Source organism: Pyxicephalus adspersus, chromosome 9 (assembly GCF_032062135.1).
Source record: "Pyxicephalus adspersus chromosome 9, UCB_Pads_2.0, whole genome shotgun sequence".
Classification (NCBI taxonomy): Eukaryota; Metazoa; Chordata; class Amphibia; order Anura; family Pyxicephalidae; genus Pyxicephalus; species Pyxicephalus adspersus.
In genome coordinates this window covers 20,387,472-20,412,435 of record NC_092866.1, presented here as the reverse complement: position 1 = coordinate 20,412,435, position 24,964 = coordinate 20,387,472, and the positions used below count along the sequence as shown (strand labels likewise).

General features: G+C 37.2%; 2 protein-coding genes across 2 annotated transcripts; both read left to right on the top strand.

Moving 5' to 3' along the window:
* The first annotated feature begins 733 nt into the window (after positions 1-733).
* LOC140338499 (cytochrome P450 2J4-like) lies at positions 734-14,377 on the top strand. The gene is made up of 9 exons (XM_072422738.1): positions 734-895; positions 4,614-4,776; positions 5,951-6,103; positions 6,519-6,679; positions 8,709-8,882; positions 10,042-10,186; positions 10,690-10,877; positions 12,083-12,224; positions 14,196-14,377. The coding sequence occupies exons 1-9, from the start codon at positions 734-736 to the stop codon at positions 14,375-14,377; spliced, it is 1,470 nt and encodes a 489-aa protein (XP_072278839.1).
* A 5,243-nt stretch (positions 14,378-19,620) lies between these two features.
* PLA2G1B (phospholipase A2 group IB) lies at positions 19,621-24,220 on the top strand. The gene is made up of 4 exons (XM_072422880.1): positions 19,621-19,687; positions 20,684-20,843; positions 23,002-23,129; positions 23,925-24,220. Exons 1-4 carry the CDS (start codon positions 19,651-19,653, stop codon positions 24,044-24,046), a joined length of 447 nt encoding a protein of 148 aa, XP_072278981.1. The 5' UTR covers positions 19,621-19,650; the 3' UTR covers positions 24,047-24,220.
* Positions 24,221-24,964: the final 744 nt, after the last annotated feature.

Sequence of the window (24,964 nt, the reverse complement as noted above, 5' to 3'; positions counted from 1 at the left end):
AGGTGACCCATCATACCCATTAGGCGGATTCCAAGACCCAACATATAGAACATTTGTCGTACCTCTGAGCCACAAATGGAGTGTGTATTTAAATATTTGAAGCTGGAATGTATCAAACAGCATAAGACACCCCAAGGGACCAGCATCGGGGTTCCATAAAATATGAGAATGTAGCATAAAAAGTAGGACTTCTCCTATGTCAGCAAAATAATAGAGGCTCTACAGCAAAGGAATAGAGGAAATTGTTGATAACTTATTTATTATCAGCCAACATTAAGCCTTTCTTGGGGAATATTATCCCCCCTGGTTTCCCTGATTCTCCCACAATGTGGACAGCCCTCAGCATCCTTGGTGTACAATGCAGAATAGCGGGTCCACAAACAGTAATTTGCTGCTGACATTTCTGGGGACACAGTAGTGCTGAGTAGAAATAATGTAAAATAGAAAAAAATAGAAAATTTGTACAGATATCGTACAGCATGTATACTTCAAGTTACTGAATATTTTATCATAAAGAAAACTCTACAACACGTGCAATGAATAGACATGTTTTCTACTTAAGAATAAAGGTATGAGAAAAATGTGACATCCGTGTTACCTCCTATAAGGTGGTGTTGTGAAAGATAATTCTACTATTGTAGACCTATTGTAGTTTCTTGTCAGGGAGGAGCATTGCTCAGACCATTCAGTATATAAAATGCAGCAATTCAGGCTCTCACATCATATAGCTGCTATGGACATCATTACCCTGTTGGTAGTGGGCTTTGCCCTTCTTTTGCTACTACAATGGAAACTGTCTCGGCCAAAGGGTTTCCCACCTGGCCCTATAGCATTGCCTCTTGTGGGGAATTTATTACAGATAGATTTCACCAATCCCCTCAAGGATCTAAAAGCGGTGAGCATACCCCCTCATTTTAATTTTAGATGTGTCATATGTCTAAGAACTACTGACAATAAAAACTGCTCTTTAATTATGAAGAAATGATAAACCAATATGTGATATATTGTGTGACATAGGTGTGTACAAAGTGTGATATTGTAGTACTTGAACATGTGAGAATCATCTTGTGCATGATTAGATGTGCAGGTGACAGTTCAGATTTCTCTGCATGACTTTCCTGCTATCCTTCTGCCTTCTTATCTAATTTTCCATTTAATACCAGTTGTCAGTCACCAGCAAAGATTAAGGGTAGATGCAGAGGACTTAAAATTATTGGATGCAACTTACCATTTTTCTTTTAGGGTCCTTAGAGAAAATGTTAGGGGTTATATTAAAAATTAGGGGTATATTTTCAAACAATTTGCAAAGTGATTGGTTCAACAAAATTTGCTTAATTTGTCATTATGTACATTTGCCTACTTTACAACTTTACACCTGTAAAAATATATAAAGATAAAATAATAATGTGAATGGTTTATAAATATGCCCCTATATCTGCAATAACTGATTCATACCTGGCTCTGTTACTATGCAAACATACACGGAAGCTCATATGTGTTACATGCACGTTTGTATTTCCATTACTGATACTTATCGGCATATAAACATCAAGTCAAAGCAATACCCCTCTGGTGGGATCTGCTCTTTAAATCTGTACATTTTGAGAGGACTTTCCTAATAGTGGCGTAAATGTGTAGCCAAACTGCATATAGGCCAGAACAGAGGAGACGTAAGGCAAGAAGAGCATAACAATCTTGCAGGGGGGAGACGGGAACACAGATATGGCTGTGAAAATATGACATGTCTTATGACAGTAGGTTCTAATCCACAGTCATGGCAACAAACACAGTTTATCAAGATCACATGGAATACACCCAGTAAAAAATATTGCTGCACCCCAGTAACTTTGCCATTATTACTCAGAAAGTAAACCACATCTGTAATTACATGGAAAAGTCAGAATTTGGAGTCTGAATGTTATTTTCTCTCCTGCACCTTTTATATGCTAGAATTATTTCAAAGTTGTCTTGTGGGGTGACAATGTTTTAGATCACTTATCATTTTAGGTGAAGATTGTTTCTTCATTTACTTAACATTATACTTATTGACTTTATTGTCTTAACATTCCAGCAGCTTATTTCTGGAAACACTTAGCTTCAATGTACCCTGTACATGTTTACACACACTGATCAATGTGGCCTATATGTCCGGTCAGGATGTACAAGTCAGCAGGAGTAATAGGCATTCAACTATCCCCAGCTGAGCACTTGCAGCAGAGTCCAGTAAAGCCATGGGAACATAGCATAACACCAAGTCAGTGTTTTCTGATTTTCCATCAGTGTCCATGTCCCTACTAGTACTTTACAGTAGCATGAAGCCGTGCCTGCAGCCCACTCAGGTTGCATAGGTAGTCCAGATCCTTCAGGATGGTACAACCATATGTATTCTCACCAGAAGGTTTGTAGTATCTCCCAGCACTCAAGAGTGTGGGGGGGAATACCAAGATATAGGCATTTACACAAGGAAAGATGGACAAGGGCAACATAAACCCAGCAGGATCAGCATCTTTGTGTAAGGAGGAACATTGCTAGAATCTTACAAGATGACCTCCAGGGATCTAACCATGTGCCTGTTTCTGATCAAATAGTCCAGTCTAGTAGTGAGACCTATGCTGACCGCCTGGCACTGTGCAGCTTTATTGGCATTTAATAGAGAACACTAGAATTAGTTGGTGTTATGCCTGCAACATCATTCAGCATTACCAGCAGTGGGTCAGTGGGCACAGACCTCCATATGATAGCTAATGGTTCTTTTACCATTGTTAGGTCAGGAATAAAAATCCTCTGACTTATTTTTAGTCCTTACCCTGGTGTAGTGGGAGTTCCTCTTGGTGCAGGACAGTGTCATCTTCATGTGGCCAAAATGTGCAGTTCCTGAATGACAAATACACTGTTGCTTTTGGCTGCCCTGACTCCATTAGAGACCCTCTGGGTCATTATGTATCAATAAATCAAACTCTGCCAAGTAGCTTCACTTTTCATGAACTCACTGATGCCCTGGATCCAGGTCTAGGAAGACATTCCACGGGGCACCTTCCACCATCTAATCAAAAGCATGCCCAGACATTGTCAGCAGTGCACACAGGCCTGTGGTTGTTGTGATACAATTCACATATATTCAATCCTTATGTGATTTCAGTTTTTACTTTGATTTTCGGTTGATGATTTTGGTTTCCATTAACTGTTCTTACATCAACTTGAATAATTTGGTCATCAGGAACAGATATGATATTTCAGTGTTACCGCAATTATTTATTTTTTTGAGCAGTGTATATGAAGAATTATTTTAGTAGTTGTGTTGAAAACCTGACAGGTGTCTTTTAACTGTAATCACATGGGGACAGAAATATGAGAGTGATGAAAAACATTGTCTGACAAACATCAATTTGGTTTCAAAAAGAATGGAGGATTTAAAATAAAGCCATCAATTTAAATGGTGATATCCTTTACCCATGGATGGATCATAGGTTACCATTGTGGTCCTTCTCTCTGTAGGACATGCAGAAGAGGATCACAATTGGCCTTAAATAATTAGAGATTGGATTTAAGTGAGTCCCAAGCATTTATGTTTGTCTTTCAGCTCCAAGAAAGCTAGGCTGTTGGGGAAACATTGGTTTATTATCTACAGTGCATTACATCTTTACTGATCTTTACTGATATATTAATGATTAAAATTAGCAACTGATATAATATATACTTTACATATTGAAATCCTAGACCTGGGAAGCAAAGAAGGTGTGAATGGACCTAATAGCTAAGAATACATTATACCAGAGGAGCCATTTACTGCAGTTTTCCATATTTAATGGTGCTGATAAGTGTTCTTGTTGTATTGTGTTCTGGTTTTGCCTAGAGGTTTACAAACTTAGTAGAGAGATAGGGTGTAACTTTGCATATGACACTGACAAATCAATAAAGAATTTATAATACCACTTTAAGATTAGTTTCCAGAACTGGTTGATTCAGGGTGAAAAATTCATTATTAGAATGAGTGAATTGCTTTTTTTATGTAATGAAAAATTATGAGCTCTGACTTCAGCAGAATCAACAGAAATGTTCTTCATTACAAAATTTCCTGTGCCTAGTTTTGACTGAACTGCTACAAAGAGGCTGCGGAAAAGTTTGGAAATCAATGTTGAGAAGGTTGCCTCTCACTACTGGTTGGGCTAATGGGGGAACTTTTTGTGTCTCTTTCCCTATTCAGGATGTTGGAAGCAATAGATGACCCATGCCATTTTGACTGCAGCATGGGTTGGGGTGGGGGTTATGTAGGACTAAGTTTTAACCCCTGCTAGATTTTATTGCTTTCTGTGCCTCTCTGGAAAGGATTTACCATCTGCCCACTGTGTGTCTTGGTGACCACTGTACTTGGTACAGAAAGTGATGGGTAATCCAAATTGAGTTGTTACCAATCCAAATTGAGTAGTAACAACCGTCTCCTATCTCTTACTTCCCATCTTCCTACTTCCTTACTTCCAGAACATGGTGGGTTGCCATGATCAGTTTAATCATTTTTGTGATCTCCATGTGCACAACAGCATGTTTTAAAGGCTTAATATGTTTGTGATTTGTGATATTATCCTGTATAACCATGTTTGTTATATTTTTATCAGTTTTCCAAGGTGTATGGACCGATGTTCAGCATATATCTGGGGTTCACCCCAGCTGTGGTGATTCGGGAACTGAAACATGTCAAAGAAATACTAGTAAATAAAGGTGTTGATTTTGCAGACAGGCCTCAGAACAGACTCATTCAACTTATTTCGGGTGGTAGAGGTAAGAATGACATTCTTTGCCTTGTATGCTTGCCTAGCTTATATCAATAAAGGATATACCAAATGCTGCCTGAACAGGAAACACATTCTATGATACAGGGGTGGACATCTTGCTTGCCAATTCCAGGGCAAGTAGAAATGCAGGTGTAACTATAAGCAGAAGAAATTGGGAACAACAAAGGCCAGACTATACCTTGATTGTCTAAGTGTTGGCTCATTATCTAGTCAATGGCTTTAAAAATATATTTTAAAACTGGTGTTGGTAGCAAGTATGTATTTTGTAGGCTCTTTTTAATTAAAACCAACCTCAATACATTAACATGTACTACAGCTGATAATGTGGGGACAAGTCTTATAACAGGACATTGTCATGTATAACAGGCAGTTTTGCATTATACAACCTCATCCTTCTGCTGCTCTGTCTTTTGACAGCCGCCATCACCAGCCCAGTCCATTTTAAAAACTGCTTTGTTTCAGGCTTCATCCAGTTTGCTGGGCCTTGGCCCATAAAGCCGCATACACACGTGCAAGAATAGTCATTGGAAAGGATCTTTCCCGATCCTTTCCAACGACTAGCACTGCACGATGTATGAATGATGCTGTACATACATCACCGTTCTGCTCTATGCAGAGGGTAGGGGGAGAACATTGGAGCGGCACCCTGCTGTGCGCTCTCCCCCTTCCCTTGCATTGAGATTGTTAGTCGTCCGTGGATCTGCCAAGATGGCCGTTCGGATGATGGATGAATGGGGCTGTACACTCACCAGATTCTCACCTGATATCAGCCCTGAGCCAATTATTGGCCGAGAACCGCTGGACGTGTGTACATAGTTTAAGGGATGGCAAGATAAAAGGAGTTAGATAAACACATCCAGATGCCTCCTCAGTACCCGAGGATCCTTATTTTAGCAATTACATTATGTTAAAGAATGTTTAAGCAAATATTATTTATGGCACCAGCCACTAAATTAATTCTGCATCCTTGTGAATGACTTACTCCGAATTCCTGATATGCATACTAGTTATGCGTCAATGATGCCAATGAAGTAACATGCAGAAACAATGTCACAAAGTATTAGAATTAGATGCCCTCAGAAATATTTTAAGATTTAGTTTATATGTTATTACTGTAAAATAGCCCCCAATGCATTGTATCTCTCAATATTTTCCCCCAGGTTTAATTTTCGCAGGCTATGGTAGCTCATGGAAAGAGCACAGGCGTTTTACTCTGTCTACACTGCGCAATTTTGGCCTGGGTAAGAAGTCCATGGAGCAGAGGATTTGTGAAGAGGCTGCATTCCTGATTGATGAAATGAAGAAGAATAAAGGTGTGTGATAATTAAGATAAATATGAGTGATTTGTAACTGCTATAATGGTACTGTTATTGTAAAAATGTCAGACAGTTATGATGTTAACAATATAATTGGTCTAAATTAGTTAGATAGGTATGGTAAACCTGTGTAAGTTATGTCACCGTGGGAAATTTAAACTGCAATTTTTACCACAACCCATTTTAAAGACTATGATCTATGATATAACATCCTGGCTAAGATTATTTTTGGTTAGGCAATAGTAACGTTATAATTTATTCGCTCTTTTTTTTAGCTTTTTTCATTTCGACTAAATGATAATTTGCTCCATGCTAATAAAATGAGACTCATTTATTAGAAGACTCACAATGATAAATGGATTGATGCAAATATATTCGTGACTGTTCACTTACCATCGTTGGTGTTTTTCAGGCTCTCTATATGACCCTCATTTTGTACTTGGTAATGCTGCGTCCAACATAATCTGTTCCATCGTATTTGGAAGGCGTTACAACTATGACAATCCAACGTTCAGAGACCTTCTTAACCTCGTCCATGAACACACAAAGAGAACATCTGGGTTTTGGGCTCAGGTATTTCATTCCTTGATACAATAATATCTTTAAAAAGGTTCTTGTGATGTATTGACAATTCTTTGCTCTTTCCTTTGCTTTTGTTCCCACACTAAGAAAACATTGTCACCATTGCAGAAGGAGAGGGGAAATGTCTAATGAGGTCAGGGATAGTAAAAAAAATCCTTTAGAGTTTCTAGCTCCTGGTCTACAGTCTGTGGCCCCTACCAAGGTCAGCATACCATTCTTCATACTGGATACTAGTAGTTAATTTATTTGCTATATTTTCTCTGCTGTGGCTTTTTGTTTTGTATGATTATTTTTTTCTTTAATCTTTTTAAATTTAGCTTGCAGTTATTTTAAAGGGATTACAGGAAGCACAAATGTGGGCTCCTTGAACTGTACAGGGACTGTTGTAGCAGTGATATGTTGAAGTCTCATGTAGGGTGTTTTCAGTCTATAATAGTCTTTGTAAATGTCTGGGTCTCCAAAGACGTCTGTACCATGTTTGCAGTCCTGGTCATTTAGCTTGTCTTGTTTCCGGACATCTCTTGTAGCATGCCCACACCACTGACTAGGTTCTGTTGTATGTTTGCAGGGGCTACAAATATGACTCCAGTAATTACCAAAGGGACGCATATATTATTATATGTAATGCTACAGAAGACTGTCATGGACTAAAGACTTTGTAGAGAAAAAGATCAGAGTGAAAAGTGCTAGAGTGGGAACGGGGAATCAATTACTGCCATTGAAACACATGGACCTGGAGGATTCCCAGGAGGGAATGTTTGTTGGACTGTCTTATTTCCTGTTTTTATAGAGCCCTAATTGTACTCTAGGTCATATCAAGTATATGGAAAATCAGCAGTTTGAAAATTACTTTGTTTTAGGGTTTCTCCAGTTGGCTGGGCCTTGGCCCATAAGGGATGGCAAAATAAGAAGAACTTAGATTAAAACATCCAGGTGCTTCTTCAGTACCTGAGGATCTTTGGTTTAGGAATTACATGATTAATTAAAAAATGTTGCAGCATACAAATATTATTTATGGCACCAACCACTAAAATAATTCTGCATATTTGTAAAAGACTAAAGCTTAGGTACACTCTTCCAATAATTGTTAGAATGATTACAACCGATCAACGATTATGCACAATTATATTTGAACGATCGTATTTTGCACAATTCTGTACATGCTGTAATGACACGATCGTTCAAATATAATCCACCAATAATGTACATACGCTAAATACAATCGTTTGAACGATGCAGGGATGACCTGTAAAGGAGAAAGTGTATTGCAGAAACATACACAATCACTGAACAACCATACACACGATAGATAGTGAACAATCGTCAGCCAATCAGATCCGCCATGACGGTCGTTCATTTCCAACAACAGTCCTCATTCGTGGGTGTCGTTGGTCACCTTTTTTGAGAACGATTTTCGGCCAGTCGGACGTTTGTCATTCGTTTACAGCGATAATTATTGGAAGTGTGTACGTAGCTTTACTCTCTTTACTGCTTTGCAGATTATTGATTGCTTGTTTCAGACTGAAATCTGAAAGCAATGTTTACACTCTACTGGATTAGTGTGTTGAGTTGGGCATAGAGGTAACAACCTTATCTTATAAATATAAAGTATTTGTTGTGAAGGGGCTTAGCAGAAAGTAGACAAATACCTCACTCTACCATGTCCTCAGTAACACGGGCTGGGAAGAATTATTAATCAAAAAGTGATCAGTTAACCCACAATAATTTTTGTAGTCACTATTTCTATTTATTTTTTGAACTAACACATGCAGTTATTTAGAGGTCGGCTGAAAGGTTTAGTGTGATAAAGCAAGGACAGTTCCCAAAAAAAAGGGATAGTTGGGAACAATGCCATGGTTCCCATGCAGTAAGAAAACAATACTTACTATGCAGTACTTTCAAGGCACTTTCTTTGTATTCCTAGATATACTAAAGGAAATTATGTTTTCAGAGTATCATTACCCTTTAACTGATTTTTTTTCTGTTTATACACTATTACTGCATCCTTTTTTTTCCTCAGCTCTTCAATGCATTTGGATTTATTAAACATCTTCCTCTACCACATCAGAAGGTTATTAGAAATATAAAGGTAATTTTTGGTTTTCTTAGGAATGTTCTAGAGGAACACAAGAGAACCAGAGTGCCCAATCAACCCCGAGACTACATCGACTGCTATCTAGATGAAGTGGATAAGGTAAAGAAATGTTTAAAACATGACATCAAACTGACAATCTGTTTAGTTTCTTAGTTAGTAATAACATCTGCATTTTAACTGAATGTCAAGTCTCAATAAAATACTTTATATTATAGTTGTTATAGTTTTACTGGGAAGTGGCTCTTCTGTTCTAATTGCAAGTTTGATAGAGGGCTGAGTGAAGGTGGAAAAGCCCAGTTTTCACCAGAGGAACCCACAAGAAATTAAGGGGATGCAAACAACTAACAGGTTGCAGCCCTCAAACCCACCATTGCAAATTGCAGTTTACCAGCAGACCCAAAACATGGTACACGTACACCAGAACCACATGGAAACCAAAGATCTGGGCAGGCAGAGTCAGTAACCAGAAATATACAGCTATGTAGGGAGACAGAGCTCGCGGGTTGACAGGTGCACAAGGGGTCTTGGGAGAATTGGGAGCATTGGAACTGGAACTCTGGGGACAAGCTGTAACACTGGAATATTGGGGTCATACAGAAACTCACGGGTCTTACAGAAACAGAACTCTAAAAAGCACATGGATAGGGCATGGGATGGCAGGAATATGTTGCTCAAGCAAAGGGTGTTCGTATATCTTAAGGTTGCAATAAGGTCATATGATTGGAAATTCTAGGGTTCCAATGAGGTTTAATGTAATTGTTACAGGGAAGAGTACTTTTGTTACAAGTGGAGTTACTGTTAGGGGTACAGTGAGTGCAAGGGTAACAAAATATGATGGGGTTACAGGCAGGACTAGAGTCCTTCATCAACTTGCGCTGAGAGTTGCTCTTGCTGGTAGCAATAAAAACCGATATCTAGGTGCTGAAAGTTAATAAAACTAACAAGTTGATATAAGAGTGGTAAAATACAGGGATAACTTTCTATTTTATCCTAACAATTTGTGTTGGTCAATATCTCTAGAAAATGATGCGGATTTTGTGTATGACATTTTTCTACACAACTCTGTATAGATATTTATTCTCATCAGACACTTCACTCCTTGAGCCATTTTGGTTAGTTCATCAGCATAGATGAACATGGGCATAAACTGGCAACTAATCTAGATTGCAAGTTTACCTTACCATCTAGGATTTGACAATATGGAAACCAAATACAAAAATCTCCCCATGTACTTGAAATATCTTTCTTATCTGTTCAGGAGAAACAAGATGGTTACAAGTCATCCTTTGATGATGAAAATCTCCTTACATGTATGTTGGATCTCTTTATTGCTGGAAGAGAAACCACATCTTCCAGTCTGGAGTGGACTCTATTGTATATGATGATTTATTCAGATGTTCAAGGTAGTTATACTTTTATTACTTTTATTACTCCCTTTATTACCTTCCCTCCCTTAAAATACTGTTCTGTTCTGGACAACAAAAATCTACATATGAAATATATTAAATATTTAGATTTTTCCTGACCAAAATCTAAATGTAAAGCTTTTACTTTTTAATATGTACCATATATCATGTGTGGTAAACCATTTTGATTGCAATAACAGGTTTTTTTTTTTTTTAGTAACATCCAAGGCAATAATGGCCAGTGATTGTATTCTTTACACCTCTTGAAGTATGGAGAAGTCAGGGGAATGAAAGCTGCTTGTAATCAGGGATCAGGGAAAGCACTGTCATTAGGGATGAACAGCAGTGCATTTTATTTCTATTTAGACATATGGCTGAATTTCTACTGAAATGTCCAGCACTTTTCTACTTCTCGTTACAAAATTGGTTAGTCATTTGGCATTGGGTCTGCAATGGGTAAACATCATCAGGTGTGATAATGGCATGCCATCTTTTTTCAGAAAAGTGTCGGACAGAAATGGATACAGTACGAGGAGACAGAGACCATCTGGACTATGAGGACCGAGTAAGGATGCCATACACACAGGCTGTTCTGCGGGAAGTCCAGCGCTTTGCCTCAATACTGCCACTAGGAGTTGCTCACTCACCCATCAAAGATGTGCAGCTGAATGGGTACACTATTCCAAAGGTGAGCAAAGAATCTGTAAGAACATTAACACTTTAAAGCTGGCCACATTGCACCCTCTTTGCTCAATTGTTAATCAGCTTACCTACAATGTAGTGTGAGGGCCTGTTAAAAACAAATCATTCAATTTGGAAAACGGGTAGGCCCTCCTACTACATGGTTGTAAAGTTTCTTTGGCATTCTTTATATTTTCATTTATGTAACTAAACATACCCACATAGACCAGAACATGGGTCAAAGAAAACTTGAACAACTGCATGGTTGTAGAGTTAAAAATAAACTTCAAGCACAAAAATACTCATTCATTTATATTCCTCAATAGGCATAAAGCTATAGATCCACTGTGTGCAGCAGGGACATTTTAAACCCAGCTGTTATCTTGTAAAATTAGCAGTGACATCATCATTGTTCTGCACACAAATCATTCAGACAGCAGAGCTGAAGGGGGACCTAGCAGGCTGACCGACTACAGGCTTCCTGCAGAAAACAGGGGGATACAAGACCAGTATCTCTGTACAAGAAAGTCATTTTTACAGAAAGCTCCTAAACAAAGAAATGGCTTTAGGCAATGTTTGCTAATTCTGCAGTTAGTACAATTAATTCAACAGTAATTTAGACACTTTTTTGTTTTACCGTGGGTGTATTATCCCAAATCTTGACTCACCACTTTTCTGATCATTGCGATGTTTGGGTACATGATGGAGTGTGCAGAGGGGATTGAAGCCAGGATTTCTGGTTTGCATCTTCCACCTGGGCCTCAGATGATATAATATTCTTGTCTCTGTCTTTATAAGCCATATTTTCTTTTTAATGTGTATTTAGCTACATGTATATGGAAAGAATGTGCACAGGCTTATTTAAAGCAACTCTGTCATGATATAAATATAAGAGCTGACATTACTTGAGGATGAGAGATAAGGAAGATGTTTAAACAAGTCAGTAATGGCAGTAATATATATTTACAATGAAACATACAATTTTGTACATATTTTTTACATGAAATGTTCTCCCACAGAGCTGTATCCCAACCACAGCTAAAACTGTTTCTGAATTGACTGGTAATTTGGGGGTTCATTACAGCCATATAGAAGCTGCTGTCCTTTTGTAACTGGAGATTAGAGACACATTAGGTGTGATGGTATTGTGTGCCTGATAACAGGGTAGTTGATTGGAACTTGTAATCTTGTTTGAGACTCTTTAATTTCTAGGGAACATTCATCATCACAGATCTTTCCTCGGTGCACTATGATGAGAGTAGCTGGAAGTATCCCTATGAATTTAACCCAGATCATTTTCTGAACAAAGACGGAGAACTGATAAAAACAGAATCTTTCTTGCCTCTTTCTGCAGGTAAAACTGATATTAAAAAATAATTTGGCATTGATGGTAAATCTTTGTCATAGCCACTGTATACTGTAGACCATTGTATCTACACACCATGATACAAATAACACTCATTGTGCACAGCACTGAACTTCACATGATCATCTGGGTTGCGCAGATCAATTGCAGTGTTCACAAGACTGATGCAAAAACAAAACGGGAATCTGTGTGTCAGGCATTGATAGGAGCTTAAGTGCCGAAAATGTTTATGTATTGGGTGGTCAGGTAGTGCGGTGGTGGGCCATGAAAGTTGGAGTTGGGCTTTTAACATTCAATTGCCCTTTTCCTTTTAATAATCAAAATAGAAAACCCTAACCTTTAAAATGATAACCCTTCCCAACCCCTAAAGGAAAACTTTTATAGATTGTAACTATATTAGTGATGCCAATTCCAGCAACCATATTGCCTGCAAAAATGAAATGCACAATTCAGTGTTAAAAGCAGAGCAACTACTGAACTATGAGGCTCATCAATTAGATCCATACTTATGCATGTTTGGCTTAGAGAGAAATCGCATGGAATCATGCAAATACTGGCCTCTTTTTAGTTTGAAAACAATAATATTTTGCTCAGAGAAATCCAACCTGTGAATCGACTCTTCTGAGGAGTATTCACAGACAAAATCTATTGTTCTGTTATCCTCATAAACATCTTTAAAATAAGCATATGGTCTCATATAACTTCTGCTGTTCATACTACATTTTTCTAACAGTCAAGAAGACACTAAAACTGCAATTTGTTTAATTGGCATATCCCATCCATAGCTACAGGTTTCTCAAAGCAGAGATGATTTCCAGCTTGCTGTTGTGCATTATCTGCAATTTTTAGTATCCTACGAGATTAGTAGGTTTAATAGCTACAGAATTAAGTATCCTTTATAATGATTTTCATAAGGCTTAACTATATGTAATGCAGTTAGTAAAAGAATACATCATTGCATAAACAGGTTTTAAGGGATATTGGATGCATTAGGTAAATGAACAAGTTGGAATATTCTGTTGAACGAGTGCCCTGTGACCCCAATCCCAGCCATAAAAAGAATCCAATTTGATTTGCTGCCTAGTATGTGTGCTGGATCATCAGTTTTTCAATGCGCCCTTTTCTTTTCTGTAAAATTGAAATTATGTAATAAAAACACATTCCAATCTCAGCCAGAATAAATTTTTCTGCAGTCAGGAAATTTAGATCAATTACCAGAATGAACTGTTGCTGGCCATGAATTAGCTGACATGGGTACTATCTGACTTTATTAATTACTTAATATTACAATTGATTTGCGGTGCCGAGGTTCTCCGCATGCACTGGGTAGCGATCAGGCAAGAAGGAAGACCTATCCCTTTCTCCAATAACCACCTTGCATGATCATGCACTTTTCAAAGTGGGGCTTTAGTTCTACTGTTGTTGCTGTTTTTTTTTTTTTATTTTGTATGTAATAACAATTTATTCTACAACATGTACAGACTACACATTTGCCCATAAAACTATGAATTGTGGTATGCACAATTCATTAGTTTTTATGAGATTTGTGAAAAAAACAAATATTTGATAAATTCATGACTGATTGTCCATTCAGTTAGGCCAGACACTGATGTGGGATAAGAGCTGGCCCACAACTGGCATTCCAATAAATTCCAAAGGTGTTCTGCAGGATTTAGGTTAGACACCATTACGTTTTTAACAAACTCTTCCACACAATTGTCAAACTTTGTATAGTGTAGTACTAACAGCACCATTCACTGGAAACACCTGAACTCAATAATTTGTAGGAGTGTCTACATACTCCCAGCACCCCTCTTCCATTCTGGTAATTAAAGCCTTGAGCAACTGCCCTTAAACCAACTCTGGATTTACCACCAACTTGCTGTCCTTTACAATGATCTGGTAACTCACATTTAGACTTTAAAACAAAAAATATTAAGAGATTTTGTTCTCTTTCAGGTCCACGAGTTTGTCTTGGGGAGAATATGGCTCAGATAGAGATCTTCCTCTTCTTTACAACTATGCTAACACATTTTGAATTCCACTGTGCGGACCCGAAGTCTCCTCCGGACCTCACACCTGTTTTTGGGGTTTCTCAAACTCCTAGGTGTTTCAAGATGAGGCTGGTTCACCGCACTTAACGCTGATCATAAAGAAGCAAAAGGGCAGAAAGAATAAAGACTTAAGTATTTTATTCTCATTGATGCATCCAGACTCCTTGCACTATGAAGGATAATCATGACTGTTTCTACTTTTCTATTTGTTGTTCTTACAGGTAAATTACAATGTGTACATATCATTACATTTAAACAGTGCTATAATTTTGTCAAGTTGCCAATAATGTTCACTCTAGGAACAACCTCTAAGAACAGTAAAGCAAAGTTTTTCAGGATGTCAGTTAAAAAACGTTACAAAAATCAGCCTAATGTAGTCTGGAACCTCCCATTCAGTTACTTTCCTTCACCTGGCAATTTGTGCACACTAACTTCCCATAGACATGAATGGGTATGCATTCATAACAATACAAAGATGTTAAAATACATTTAAATATAGTTTTGTTTTGCAATGTACAATACAATTAACAATGTATACTGCATTATAATAACTTTTCTTTTTAGAAGCTTAATGCAACTTATTTACAACAATATAAGTCCATGAGGTGGGTCCGGTTCTTTTCAGTTAAAGCTGAATGATTTTGCAGGGCCAAACAATCTTTTATGTGATTTTGGGCAAAAAAACTCTCTAATCAGAAAATAGGACCTCTGTCACCTGCTATCGTGAGAGAAGAAAGGTCCACCCTTTTAAGAGCTCCGGAAATGTTGATATAATTTTCTACTTGCATTTTTGCAGGGATGATCTTAGAAAAAAATGGAAACTTGGACATGCATAAAGTGGGGTCTAAAATGCACAGTATGCTTGTTTTCTGCACCCCTGCCATTCTGTCAGTTGGGGCCCTAAGCGCTGTTTACTTTACCCTGAAACTAGCTATGCCAGGCAGCTCATTCAGCTCAAACCTTATTACCTTTTTGGTGCACTGGTCCCAAAGGCCTGTCACATGCTTGCAATGCAGGAAATATTGCATATGCCAGGTTTTGGAATTTAAAGCAAACTGGAGTCCTTTGCATATTAAAGCTGGAGTATGAACCTAGAAAAATGGTTCTTCTCCCATGTTATAGGAGTGTTCTGTTTTATTTAAACTGTGAAGCATGGCATAGCATTTTCAGGATATCTTGCACTGCATGTTGCTGCTCTTACTGTAGGTGAATACCATGGAAAACCTGGTTATATTTAGTAATTTATTAGTTGCTCATGGCAAAACAAATTTCAGCTGTGTAAAAACAATATCTGCTGCAGGACCGGCAGTATCTTGATTATTCCTGCTTCTGATATGTTCTTGTAATATTCACATTCTGACTTATTCATGTTTTTTTGTAACAACATGCTAGCATTTAAGCTCTTATTTCATAAACGAGAAATATTTCTGAAAAAGCTCTGGGGGTACATTCATATTTACGCATGCAACATGTTTGTTGTGTTTCTAATGTTTCATGATCAATAAGTATGTACATCTTTTAAACTATTGTGTTACAAGAAATGAATAAAATTTTGAAATACAAATATTGTATATGTATGTTTAGATACAGCATACATGTCTAAAGCTCATATTTAGGGTGGGGTATGCGGTCTTTTTCAGCAAGTTGTCTACATAAGTGAGAGGTGTTTAGAGGTCAATGGGTTTATTGCCTATATTGTATGCCAGCTCATGAAACTGCTTTTTTTGTTGTCTCAATGTAACTGCTTGTCCTGGCCAAAGAATATTCAGAATAGGCAATTCAATAAGTGAAGAATGCTGGGTGTGCTAATAAAGAATGGTGTTGTACCAAGGCCATAGCTTATCTTATCACCAGCATGTCCTGAACTTTTTCCAATGTATGTGTTAGATAAGTTTATGAAATTCAAAGAAATTCTTCAAATCCTCTGTACTGTAGTCCTTTGTCAGCCTGCAGTACTAATTTCATTCAACAGGGGGAAAAGGTTTGACAGTGTTTTTGCAATATGTTTATCTTATCACTCTGGATGGGAATGAAACAACTGCTTATAGTCTTATGCCAAGTCTTCTTTAAAGACATATATTTTCTAGTAACAGAACTGTGTCTTTTAAACCTTTATTTTTGAAAAATATGTAAGTGATGCCATCTGTTTTAGAAAGTATATCTATTAAATAGAATTGTGATTCTAATTATTATTTGTAGGAAACTGTGTCCCTTATTTCAAGGAATATATGGACATAGTAAGTACTTATTATCCAAGCCCAGTCAGAGTTTTGTGAATCATTTGTGGTTCTTAGGGCAATTTCTATTTTAAGCAAACAGCATATGAGCTTTTAAGGGTTGGGTCACAAGTACCTCCTCCTAGGCAATACAGACCTCAGATTAGTCTTAGCAACATAAGATACCATAATAGATCCACTGCTGAGCATCATTTGCAACTTTTGCTTTAGCAGGCTTATCATGCTACTGGTCATGCAGAATGCTAATTAATAGTATACCCATCAGTGAACCAGGATGATCCAGCCAAAGTTGAATGTATCTGGTCCAGGATTGATACCATTTGCTAACAGATAACTTTTAAGACATCCATTTCAGGTTTACTGGATCACCCAGGTTCACTGTATCCTCTCCAGCCATAGAAAGCTTTAGAAAATCAGGACCATTGTCTTGTTGAAACAACCAAGGTATTTTCTCTATGGCATAAAATAATGACCTCTTCAAATATTTTGATTAATTCAAACTGATCCATGATCCCTAGTATGCGATAAATAGGTCCAACACCATAATATGAGCATCACCGATAATATAATACTTGTGTCCCCATGCTTCACTTTCTTCAGTTCACAGTGACTTGAATATAGTGTTTTGGTGTTGTCTGACAATCTGTCGGTGGCCCCTAGACCCAAAAAGAACAATCTTGCTTTCATCAGTCCACTAAATGTTGCGCTATTTCTCCTTAGGTCAGTCAATTTGTTCCTTGGAAAACTACAACCTCTTCAGCGCGTCTCTTTTTCACCATTGGGACTTTGCAGGGGTTGCAAAGGGTGCAGACACATTGAGGTCTTCTAATTGTAACAGCACTCATGGGTAACTTTTGGCTTTCTTTGATCTTCTTGGAGGTGATCATTGGCTGAGTCTTTGCTTATCTTCTATCTATTTAAATAGTGGTTTTCCAATTTCTCCCATGTCTTTCAGGTTTTGGTTAAAGCATTTGAGATCATTTTAGCTAAGCAACCTATCATTTTCTGCACTCCTTTACATGTTTTCTTGTCTCCAACATTTTAATCAAAATCCACTGTTCTTCTGAACAATATCTGCAATGACCAATTTTTCTCAGATATTCTGTGCCAAGTACACTAGGACCAGGATGTACAATGTTAGCTGCCTTACTTAAATTGGGTTGTAATTGACACCTGTTTTATCACAGAATAAAATGTTATCACAGAATAAATGAAATGCACACTGCCATTATTCTGAACGCAACTGTACATGCTATTTTTCATGGGACTAAAGAGATATAACAGAATGGCCCTGAGATTTTTATTTACTTACAGAAACCATCTCAAAACTAATCGTATTGATTATGTGTGTTGTTAGAACTGATGAGTTAAAGCTAAAATATGGGAAAAGATAAAAATGGCCTTAACAGTATCCCCACCCCTGCCACAGGTACAAGCTACTTCTAGTATCTCCTGAGTTCACGGACATTAGGAATGGGTAACTGCACTGAAATCTGAATGCCAGTCGGAGCAACTTGCCACTAAGTTACAATGTTCTATTCTCCTATCTTCTAATTTTCGTACTGCAACATTGTAACTTTGTAGAGTGACTGCAGCAGGGGGTGATCTGCATCAGACTTTTGTAAACACATATTTTACATTGCAGTGCAATTTTTGAGTCCGCATCTTCGTTTAGTTAGTAGATGCAAATCCTAAGTAGTGCCAATACAAAAATGATACATTACTTCTGTAGAAAAATAACACATGAAGCCATTAGAGGGGCAGTAGTGAGGGACTCTGGGCCTGATTTATTAAAGCTCTTCAAGGCTGGAGAGGATACACTTTAATTAAGCTGGGTGATCCAGCAAAACTGTAATTGAATTTTCAAAAAGTATCTTGCTATTTGTTAGCAAATGATTTTAACCCTGAACCAGATCTATTCCAGATTTGCTGGATCACCCAGCTTGACTGATAAAAGTGGATCCTCCACAGCAGGGGTAGGCAAACTCCGGCCTTTAGGCCAGATACAGCCTAGCCAGTAGTCCGTTCCGGCCTTACGTCCCTTGGTCGGTCCGACCTAATCTCGGCCTGCAGGCAACCCGCTGCTCTTGAGCCTCCTTGTTATGCCTCTCTTCCCTATTTACCGTGGCCAGCGTTAACACTTCTGCCGCTGGGGTAAGGGGACATTCCCTCTCCTCTGTATGCATTGCGGAGGAGAGGGATTTCCCTTCAGGGGTGTTCTGATGGGGCGGTGCCATCAGCTCGAGACTCGAGAGAGAGTCCAGCCTAGTGAGCCTTCTTGACCTCCCAAAATGGCCTAGTAGTAAAAGTTTGCTGACCCCTGCTCTACAGCCTGGAAGAGCTTTAATAAATCAGGCCCTCTGTGAGAGGTAAATTAAATACTTTTATACTTTATACATTATTTAGCATGTCTATCTAGCCTTAACATAAAAAATATCTGCCCAGTGTACTTCAACAGTTTACCTTTCCTAGAGAAACTGTCTAGCCAATTGTCAGTGTCCCTGTATCCCTAACGTTTAAACTGGGTGTTTAAACACCTAAGATTGACATTCCCTTTTATTCCAATGGGACAGTCAACACCAGAATGTTTTCCTGATGGGCTGCAAATAAAATGCATTCTGCAGCATTTGGAAAGTGTTAAAAAGACCATAACAAATCACAAATATTTAAAACGACCTATAAATGCTCCAAACTCCCCACTGAATTGAAGGGGGTGGTTTGGGGTGTGTATGGGGATTTTCTCCTATTCTCCCTCTTCTCTTCCACATACCTTGGTTTAAAATGTTTTTAGAAACTCATACAAATCATGGGCATTTATAAGCATTTAAAACAAAGTAAGTGAAATCTTAGCCTTATGCTCACGATCAACATTGCTAGAACACATTGTGTCACACTCATGAAATGCATCATTCCTGAAAACAATAGCTTATCTATTATATTTTCAAACAATTCCAAAGAAAAAGATCATACCATTTCCTAATTTAGTCATCATAGGTGTTTGTGACAGGTATTAGCTATTAAACCCATTCTAAGTACACAGAACATTATTCCACAGCCGGGTGCCAAGGACACATATTGATATAAGAAGGGTAGTTCCCATTGTACACATCCCAGTGTGCCAACATGAGACCCTATGTTCTTCTGACTCTGCTTCTAGCAGGTAAGGTTTCTGAAATAAAATTATACAGTATACTTAATTTAAAATAAGAAAACATTTGGGAGTAATACCAGTCAATAGAGTTAGAGAAAGGCTAAATAATTATTTTTTGGCTGGACTTAAAAAGATTATGATGTTGAACGTTGGGCAGATATAAAAAGCATAAAAATAATGATACTTTGTAATTATTTTTAAATAATAATTAGGTACCTAAATTTGACATGCTATCAGCAATTTGCTGAAAAGGTGCTAGGGAAAAGCATACTAGAAAAGCAGTGTGATAGAGGTATAGGGATATCACTGTGTTCCCTCTCTATTTATTGTAAATTCACATTATGTGAGGGCCCAGAACAACTTCTGCTTAGAGGAAGTCGGTTTAATAATGATAACTATCAGACTGAGGATGTTTAGTGGCAAAAGGTACTGCAAGGGTAATCTAATGTTTAAAGGCAAATCCTAAATTTTAAGGAAAGTCTAAAGGTGGCAATGTATTATTTTGTTTAATTACAACCCATTGCAATACTATATTTCCAGTTTATACCTTTTGGATATTATTGACAGTTCAAGCCAAGGCAGGTTCTAAACAATAAGAAATAATGCAATGATTATTATATTGAGAATAAGGTATGAACGATTGTTTTCTTGATGGACTTTCAATGTGGTTATCAGAAAGAATGGTGTTATAGTGTATGGCTTGTGAACTAATCAGAAGTTATAACCAGACAGATCATGGCATTGTAAAATATTAAAACCACAATACTTTCCCACCCAAAAAAGTGTGAATCACACAAAAGCATTTGTAAGAAGATGGCATCCGCTGTGATGTTATACCAAAAAAAGTTAAATATTTTCCAATTTCCATTAAGGACTAAAAATAGAGGTATCAAATTACCATTTGTTTGGAGTGACATTTTAATACGAATTTTATTATAACCTAGATTCCCTATAGTCTGCAGTAAGACTCATGTTCCACATATAATTATGTTTCTTTTTTCATAGTGACAATAACCTCTGGTCGTCCTCAGTCCAGGAATCTGCTGCAATTCCGAAAAATAATTAAGTGCACAATTCCAAATAGTAAGCCACTGGATGATTACAATGGATATGGCTGCTATTGTGGATTTGGTGGCTCGGGCACTCCTGTAGATGATCTGGATAGGTATGTTTATAAATTGTAATTAAATTGGAGAAGGTTCTTTATTTCTGTAAATCACTGTTTTTATTTATTTATTTTCATGGTGATAGCCTGTATTATACAAAGTCTGTTATGATCTCAGATGGAAATTGTACATAACTACAATTCCTATTCCCTCAACACCATTCTGAATAGCAAATACATATTTCCTTTACTAGTTGCTGTTAGTCATGCGCTTGTAAGGACATTTTCCTATCTCCTTGAAACATAAATACTTTTATTATATGTTCAGTTTTGTTTTGTTCACCTAATAGCAAGCTTCACATTTACTATTAACTCACCCTTATTTGCAAATTTTCCAATGATTCTTAAACAGCTCCCTTTCCAAAATGAACCACTATGCAAGTTATTCATAAATAAACCTTCAATATTGCCCCCTTATTCTACAATCAAATATAATTACCACCACCTGTAAAATTTTTAGTGCAGTAATGCTCACATAGTGCCCAAACACACAAATTGTTTCTTTAGTCAATTTTGCGAACAGGTTCACATGCACTAAAAAACACTGCAGCTGTAGTCTGTCCCTACCCACTCCTGCTGCTCCCCTATGCTTCTCCCATAAGCATTTATATGCCAAACCACAAGTCTTGTGTTTACTTCACGATGAATTGCACAGAATATATTTATGTAGAAGGAACTGTATTTATATTTAGGTTTTTTCAGGGAAGAACACAACTGACACCATGAGGCATGCATGTAGGTGTACAAGCATTTACAAAAGCCTCCTTGTTCACTGAATAGGTAATCCATGCTAAAAAAATAAATAAATAAACCCAAGAGCAATACTACTATACAGAAAAAAGAAGCACAGGTTTGACTGACCATGTCCATGAGAAGAAGTGAACGGAATAATTTCAATTGAGAAATACAACAATATTTGGAAATTTCAAGCTGTAATTCAGATATTTTAAAAAGTCAATTTTAGAAACCTTGAACAGCATGGTAGTCTGAATCTGTTTTTCCGTCATTGTCCTGAGAGGCCAATTGTTATGTCACATTGAGAAAATGTTGCCTGAGTATACCTGGAACTAATTGTTATGATTTGACTTGGTTAACAGTCACAATATGAGAAAACAGGCACACAAAAAAAAGAAAAATTGCTTGAGTTTAGTCATGGCTCAATATATTGGCACCCTTGCATTTATGTTAAAAAATGCACCACTTCTCCCAGAAAAGTGTTGCAATTACAAATGCTTTGGTATTTTAAAATCTGAAGACTTAGCCGGTGGTCATGGGTCTTACAGCAGGACAATGACCCAAAGCATACTTCAAAAAGTACCCAGAAATGGTTTAGGACAAAGCGCCAGAGAGTTCTGAAGTGGCCAACAATAGAGCACCTGTGGAGAGATCTAAAAACAACAGTTGGGAGAAAAAACCCTTCAAACCTGTGAGACCTAGAGCAGCTGGCAAACGAAGAGTGGTCCAAAATTCCAGTAGGGAGATCTAAAAGTCTCATTGATTGTTACAGAAAGCAATTAACATCAGGTATTTCGTCCATAGTACCAACACATTTGTAATTGCAAGAATTTTCTGGGAGAAGTGGTGCATTTACTAAATGCAAGGGTAACATTATTTTTAGCTATGACTGTAGCTGGAACTTAAGCAAGTGAATCACAGCAATAACAGACAGAATTTGTTATTATATTTTAGGGGGCTATTATTATTTTTATTAAACTGTATTTATATAGCACCAACATGTTGCGCAGTTCTGTACATTAAACACGCTATCTGTTAATATATTATATTTTTGACTGTTACTTTATTATAGGGGGTTGTACTGATGGTATTGGCCTCTGTAAAAGATGAAAATGGATGAGCCAATATGACAGCCTATCATTGAATAATTCTAAGTGTGAGCACTTTTGTCATGATGCAGGATATGAATGATTTTAAGCAGAGGCACTTTTTTTTCCAAGGATAGCATATCTGAACATAAAATCCTATCTGTAATTGCTCAAATTTGTGGTTCAGTTCCAAGATCAGAAAAGCTAAAATCTAAGTCGAAATCGCCTCTCATCAGAACTATTAGACCACCACTATCCATGATTATGTCAGATTGAAACTGAAATCTCGTGTAGATTTTAGGAAACTTTACAACAATCTCTCTTTTTGTGTGCAGATGCTGTCAGATTCATGATAACTGCTATGGTGAATACAAATCAATTGCAAACTGCACCCCCATATTTGATAATCCGTACACAGAGTTCTACTCTTACAGTTGTGAAAATAACATTGTGACCTGCAAAAGTAAGTTTTAAACTTTCATAATATGTTTTTCATACAATTAAAAAACATACTTTGTGCATATGTGCAGAACAGGAGAAATAATAAATATTAGAAATACGGTATCACTACATAATACAGGAGGTTTAACACCAAAATATGAATTACTATCCGCTAAAATGAAACATATCCAAGCTAAAATTCCATTGCTTAGTCTTGAACCCATGAACCCATAATTGATAGATTCCTATAAACTAGGATACATGTTTTAGTATGCAGGTGTAGACAAATGCGCATACAGTCTGGCCTTGGTAAAGCCCACACATGATACAAAGACTAGATGACTAAAAAAAAGGAAATCAAATATTACAAAAAGGGGAGGGCCATGGACAACAAGAGCTAGGTGATGATTGTAGTCCATCTGACATGAAATTAGATGGATACAGTATACCATTCTGCAGCTTCCAATGCTCCTTCTGTGTAAGGTCAAGTCTGTAGTTGATTAAGACTATTCCCTTTTACAACAGGAGACAACTCACTGTAAGTGTGGGGAAAAAAAGATTGTTAGCTTTAAATATGAGTCATATTATACTACACCAAAACAAAACATACATTAAAATACAAAGTAAACTGATTAGTTTTTATTAATTAGTAGATTAGGGCCTAAGGCTTTTAGAGGTGCTGTTGAAATATGTTGAAAGTGACAATAAAGTTAGTGCAGGGCTACACATGATTAATAATCCTTAATTTGGGGCCACTTGAGTAGAATACTGATGAAGAAGTTATTATGGTTTAACAATTTTTTTTTCTCCTATACAGATGATAACAACCCATGTGAAATGCACATTTGTGAGTGTGACAGGAAAGCTGCACTTTGCTTCTCCAAAGCAACCTATAATCCTGAAAACAAGGACCCAGACAAAAATAGGTTTTGTCAGTGATCGGAGGAAGGCACCTAGCAGCCAGATATTTATTGGCATCCATTACATAGAATATTTCATGTCTGAGACCACACTTTTGATTGAGTTACATTGTGCTGCAGTGTCAGTATATTTCTCAACTAACATAAACTTTACAATAAAAAACAGAATATATATTATTCTTTAGCAAATCGATTTAATATGTTGTTATTGTATCTGTTATACTATTGTTACATTTACTATTGTTATTGTTAATAATACATATCAGTGTTGTGAAATGAAATAGAAGGACAACATTTTGAGCACAATGTATGCAAGCAAAGAATACATCCCAGAAAACACAGGTTATGAAAAACAATAAACAGAAAATAAATGGTTAAAGTATACCTTGCAGTTTGAAAACAATTAAGCCCTATATCAGTCATTCACAAGCAAGGTTCAGTATTACCCCAGGGTTCCTCTACAAGTTGCTATGGGTTCAATGAACTCTGAACAATTGACTTCTCTTTTTATTATTATTACACAGTATTTATATAGCCCCATCATATTACGCAGCACTGTACAGAGTCTGTAGTCATGTCACTAGCTGTCCCTCGAAGTGGCTCACAATCTAATGTCCCTACCTCAGTCATATGTTTTATTAAAGTCTAAGGTCATTTTTTTTGGGGGGGGGGAGGGGGGAGTCAATTAACCTAACTGCAGGTTTTTGTATGTAAAGGTAGTATTCTAGTTACCACTGTAAGGGGGCATTCTTTTCAGTGGCCAAAAAAAAAAAAGTAAGTAGAAAATTTCCTTCCAAAAAAATACCTTACACCAGCCTGTTCACCTTAGGCATGGGTGATGTCATTTAGCATTTATCTTCATTAGGTGATGGGATTAATTAGTAGGTATCAAAATAATATTTATTTTGTTTTCAGGCCAGCACATGAGAAGTAACAA